Source organism: Vicia villosa, unplaced genomic scaffold (assembly GCF_029867415.1).
Source record: "Vicia villosa cultivar HV-30 ecotype Madison, WI unplaced genomic scaffold, Vvil1.0 ctg.000283F_1_1, whole genome shotgun sequence".
Classification (NCBI taxonomy): Eukaryota; Viridiplantae; Streptophyta; class Magnoliopsida; order Fabales; family Fabaceae; genus Vicia; species Vicia villosa.
In genome coordinates, this window is record NW_026705121.1 from 377,976 (window position 1) to 383,716 (window position 5,741).

The following is a 5,741-nucleotide window of genomic DNA, read 5'->3' on the forward strand; positions in this document are numbered from 1 at the left end:
GACAATTTTGTAAAAATATTCATAATTTCTCATTTTCATAAACAATTATTATTTTTCTAATATGTGTGAAAAATACAAAACGACTTATAATAAGAAAACGGAGTGAGTAATAATTATCATTAGAATTATAAAATTTTAAATTAAATATTTCCCTTTTAAAAAATAATAACAATATTTAATTTAAAATGTCACTTTAAATTGTTTACGCCTTTGACTTTTATCCTAATCTTAATGGCATTTTTTCTTATAAATACCTACCAACTTCAACATAAGAGTAATAAATCATCAAAAAAGCTTGTAAATTTGTTATTCTTGTGTAATGGCGAACCAAATGTCAAAGCCTTTCTGTTTCTTTGCTATCTTGGTTTTAGTTTTTGCAGGTAATAAGACTCTCCACCATTGCTAAATTATACTAGTAGCTAGCAAATTATAGTATAACTCTTACTAATTTTTTCTTCATATTTTTTCTAGCACAGTTCAATGTATTGAGATAGATGGTGAATGCACAAAAATTGTGGGTAATTGTGCTAAAGCAGAATGCACCGCTCATTGTAATTCATATGCAAGAGGTGTTAGAGTTTTAAAAGCATCATGTTCATACTTTAACTTATGCACTTGTACTTTCGATCGACCACCACCAGGAGAAACACTTTGCGTTATTGGAATGGGAGTTTGCACTAATGATTGTAACATTGAATGTTGCAACAATAAGTGTCGAAAGATTTATCCGAACACGGGTAGCGGGAACTGTGGTGTTGCTTGGGGGCATGATCTTTGCCTTTGTTCTTATTACCGTTGACTTTATAGTTAACAGAAATAAATAAAATAAAATAAATGGTTGTATTTCTTTCTTTGTCTAAAAAGTGTTTCATTTGACATTTTCACATTATTGTTACTTTGATTATTATTTTTTCATTATTACTAGTAATGGACCCGTGCGTTCGCACGAGTCACGTAAAGTCGAAATAAATATTAAATAAATATTATATAGTTATAGTAAAAAAAATGTATATTAATTTATACAAAGTCATACAAATTTTAATTTAATTTATCAAGTTATTAGTAGTTGTTAGGAGTATATAGATATGATAATTGCTATTAAACTAAATATATGATGGAAAAATAGGTTTGGTAATTGTTAATTTAATTTTACAATTTCTCTAAATAAATATTATAAAATAAAATATATTACACACCAAAAAAATATATTGGTTTAATAATATGATTAAATTTAATAAATTGAACATATTATCTCTAATATCTGTTAAAAAACACATATGTTATAGTAATTGAGAAATCATTAAACACATGATCTCTAATATTGTTCACTTTAAGTCAATATTTTGTCGGCCCATCAAAAAAATAGGTTCATTTCATCGGATATGCCTATAATTTTTAAATTCTTATGTATTGTAAATTTATGGATACTATTGATATTAAATGATTTTATCATCTAATAAAAAATAAATTTAAAGACAGTTTTATAAGGAATCTGTGACAAATCTTGAGCAAATAACAATTGTTGAAAAACTTAAAAGAAATTATTTTTTGAAAAATGGAATGTGATAAGTAAAATATTTATAACTTAATTCCATTTATACAAATAATTGTACGAACATTTAACTTTAATCAGTTTATAAAAATATTTGTAACTTATTCTCGTTTCACAAAAATAATTGTATTAGCAGTTGACTTATTTCCATTTCTAAAATTATTTAGAACTTATTACCATTTATAAAAATAATTGTAGCAACAGAAAACTTTTTCCTCTTTATAAAAATATTTGTAATTTATTTTCGTAAAATTGATCCGGTTTATACAATTGAATTAATTAATTAATATTTTAAATGTATCCCGTAAAATTAAATATGAGTATTATTGATTAAATAATAATAAAAATTGTAGTATAAGTCTCGAAATGACATATAAATAAAAGTATATTTATTTATGAAATGATAATTAAAAAGAATTTAAAAAATATTTATTGATACTGAAAAATAGTTTAAAGCAATTGTGAAATTATCAATCTATATTTTTTAAATAATTTTGTAACTTAGCATAATCCAATTAATTATTAGTTGTCAACATAAATTGTTTTTTATTTTCTTAAAAGTAAAAGAAAAAATAATTATCTTGTATTTGATTTTTTTAGTTTGGTTTTTTATTAAAAAATTTAATACTCACGTTTCCAATTAACCCACTTTTTTAAATTAATTTATTTTATATACAAAATGATTTAACATACAACGAAGTTTCCAAAAACTTATTTTTAATTGATTTATAATAAATGATAATAATTACATTTTTAATATTTTTTTATTAAAAATCTAATATCCTAACTAATTTTATTTATTATTGGGAAAAAATATTTACATCAATAATTACATCATGTTACAGTATATCGTTATAATAAATTTTGGTTTTCAAAGTTTTGGAATATAGAAAGACCAATTAGTACGTTTGGAATAAAGTCAAAAATAATTTTATTTCCATATCTTCTATGTATCGAAAGATCCAAAAGACAATGAAAATTGAAGAAAAAAATATAATATAGGACTAAAAATAAAAATAAAATAAATTAAAGTAACTATGAAAATAGTGAAGATAAAAATTACGAATAAGGTATGAAAAATAGTTTAATTAGTCTTTATTAGTATAACAATGTAATTATGGTGATAATTGATTCTTTATAAATTATTAAATAATTATAATTAATTGTTTTTTATTATGTAAATGCAAATAATTAGTTTGATTGCTAAGGAATAAAATTCATAATTATTATTAAACATTTAAGTTGTTTCTCTAGTGTGTGTATCTTTAGTAGACTACATATAAAAGGAAATTAAAAATGTAGACAAATAAGTGATCAAATATATTTATTAAATATATTTATTAGTCAGAAATCAAATGATTAAATTGGCATTCAATCATGTTATTTTCCTCCCTCTCTCTCAAAGAGGGGGTGATTTAGGATCAATTTTGATCCAAAATCACCCCTCCAAATCGTTTTTGTTTATCCATTACTTAAATAAATGATTTTCATACCTTTTCTTTTTGTCTTTTTTGTGATTTCGTGGGTCATCGTTTGTTTTGATTTCCCATATTTCTGTGGTGTATTTTGATTTCTCGTCTTTGTGCGGGTATTTTGTTTTTCCGTTTTTGTGCGGTGTTCATTTGTTTCAGGTTGAAAGATTAGTTTCGATCTAGTGCAGATTCAATCAACGACTTTGGTGCCGTCAACGCTACAGATCCGGAAGCATGAATATTTCAGACATCTCAATACAGTCAATACATTAATATTTGTAGGCATATGCAATTTTCCGTTTTATGCTATTAACATGGATGTTGTGGATTTGTTTGCAGATTCATCCTTTTTGTTTTCGGAGATTTTGAATTTGTATTGCAACAATGTACTCTATCGATTTGAATGAATGAATATCATTTATTTTCTATCAAAAAAAATTGGCATTCAATCACACTTATGTGAAATAAATTTTAAAATCAAGTATGTTTCCCATTTTATTCATATACATTTTAATTTATTTTATTTTGTTTAAAAGTAACCAAACATATTTATTAACTGTAAATCTAGTTATTTACTATTTATGTTAATTACGATTAATAATAGCATAATTGTAACAATCAATTATATTAATTAAATTTGATTTCAATCAATTCTATTAATTTTATATAGCATGTTTAACAATATGTAATTAGCGATACTGATAGAAAATTTCTAGAAAGAGATCAATTACTTGTAAGCCATTTAAAAAGATAAATTTAACATCTAATTAGAAAGAGATAAATTTTAAAAGAGTTTTCTATATATCAGAATTATATATTAGAATTGAAGCTTAATAGTCTAATATTTTGTTAATATTTCCAATAGTAAAACTATATATTCCTACCTATGTTTAAAAAATAATGTACTATTTCCCATTTCTCAGTAAATAAAAATCATATAAATGTTGGAGTTTCTTATTCCTGCTACAATATAAATTGGTCTAATAGTAAAAACTGTTATCCTTGTGATTAGAGGCATCTTTACATAGCATTGAATGAAAATGAAAACATGAAAACATGAGTTTCGTAGGCCCTGTGAATGTGACTTATGGTACTGGCTAAGTGCTCTTTCAGTGGCTGCATTATAACTTTCAAATCAAACTCTACCACAATTTTCTTGAACTCTTGATGAAACTTTTTTAACTTGATAGCATTCTGTAACTTTGTTTGAAACAAAACTTTGAAGGTCTTTTTTGCTCATAGTTATACATTCCCTGTCATAAGTTCTCATATCATTTTGAAAGCAGAAGTCAATAGAAATTAATAATAGAAACATATGTTAGTCTTGTGGAAACTAAATACAATACAATACAAACCTTTATCCTTGAAACATAATCTGAAAAATTTGAAACATAAACAATCACAGTAACAAAAAAACTGAGTTTTCATCATAGCAACAAAATATGGAAATTAAACCAATCTAAAATAGTGAAAACATAAAATATATAAGAATTAATAAAGTTTGGGTAATTTTCTCAAGTTCCTGCATCCTGCTCAAACTCGACATGATTGTCGAAGTATCACAAAAAAATTTTTAGGGGCAATTGGGTTAGATTCTCACCATCAGCGCGGAATAGGCTCTAATGATGAATAAAATTTATGCATATTATCCACCTTTAGTGCTTCAACAATCACACTGCAAACAATACAAAATAAAGAAGTAATTTGAGAGGTAAAACCTTAATATGAAAGGCAAAAAATTGAAAAAAAAACTAAACCAAAATCAAACCAAATCAATCTATAATATGAAAGGTAAAACCTAAATATAAGAGACAAACAATCCTATAGTAATTGATTATTAAACAAAATAAATAAACATAAATAAACATTTGAACAAAAATAATTTACTGAGCACTTTCATCAAATACCTTGTGAGCACAGTCCCGTTTTATGTTTTATTACAGTGTTGTATGCTTGCTGTAACTTTAATCCTAAACAAAATCTGCATCGAATCAAACCACAATCAAATTGTAGCATAGTCGAAGTTAAGACGAAACCATAAAAAATCAACAAAATGGTAAATAGTTTATCATAACTGATTCGAACTCAAACGTGAAATCTCAAATTAAACCATAAAAAATTTGCAGAAGAAAATCAAAAGATAAAGAAAATATCAAACATGATGAAAGAACTGAACACTAACCCATAAATCAACAAACAGCAAGACTTTAAAACCAAATACCGTAAATCGTATTTGAATCGTATTCAAACATGATGGATGGGCATTAAAATAGATTTTAGAATTGCAGAAGTAAAGGAAAAATTATCCAAAAACGATGGAGGTGGAATTGCAGAAGTAACTGGAAAAAAACACCTAAAATCGATGGATGTAATGGAAGAGGAAGAAGAGATAAACGTAATGGTTTATAGTTTAGGGTTTGTTGGTTGAAATTAAAAGCCATAATATATAAATTAATGAGAGAAAATTGAAGGGTTTCTCAGAAATCAAAGAGAAGAAGCGTGGAAGAGGTTTTGCTGTATTCCAAGGAAGATTGCACAATTCCAAAAAAAAAATTTCACATGTAATAATGATGGAAAAAAATGGATAATTAAAAGGTTACCAAATGATAAAAAAATTTATTTATTAATTAAAGTATTAAAGGAGATGCAATTACATCTATGTCCCCGTTTATCACCCTCAAATTGATGATTAGAGGGATAATTATAGAATTTCATAT

General features: G+C 24.9%; 1 protein-coding gene across 1 annotated transcript; it reads left to right on the forward strand.

The window, feature by feature from the left end:
- The first annotated feature begins 256 nt into the window (after positions 1 to 256).
- Positions 257 to 847, forward strand: LOC131626362 (defensin-like protein 183). Its single transcript, XM_058897179.1, has 2 exons — positions 257 to 380; positions 477 to 847. The coding sequence occupies exons 1-2, from the start codon at positions 320 to 322 to the stop codon at positions 797 to 799; spliced, it is 384 nt and encodes a 127-aa protein (XP_058753162.1). The 5' UTR covers positions 257 to 319; the 3' UTR covers positions 800 to 847.
- Positions 848 to 5,741: the final 4,894 nt, after the last annotated feature.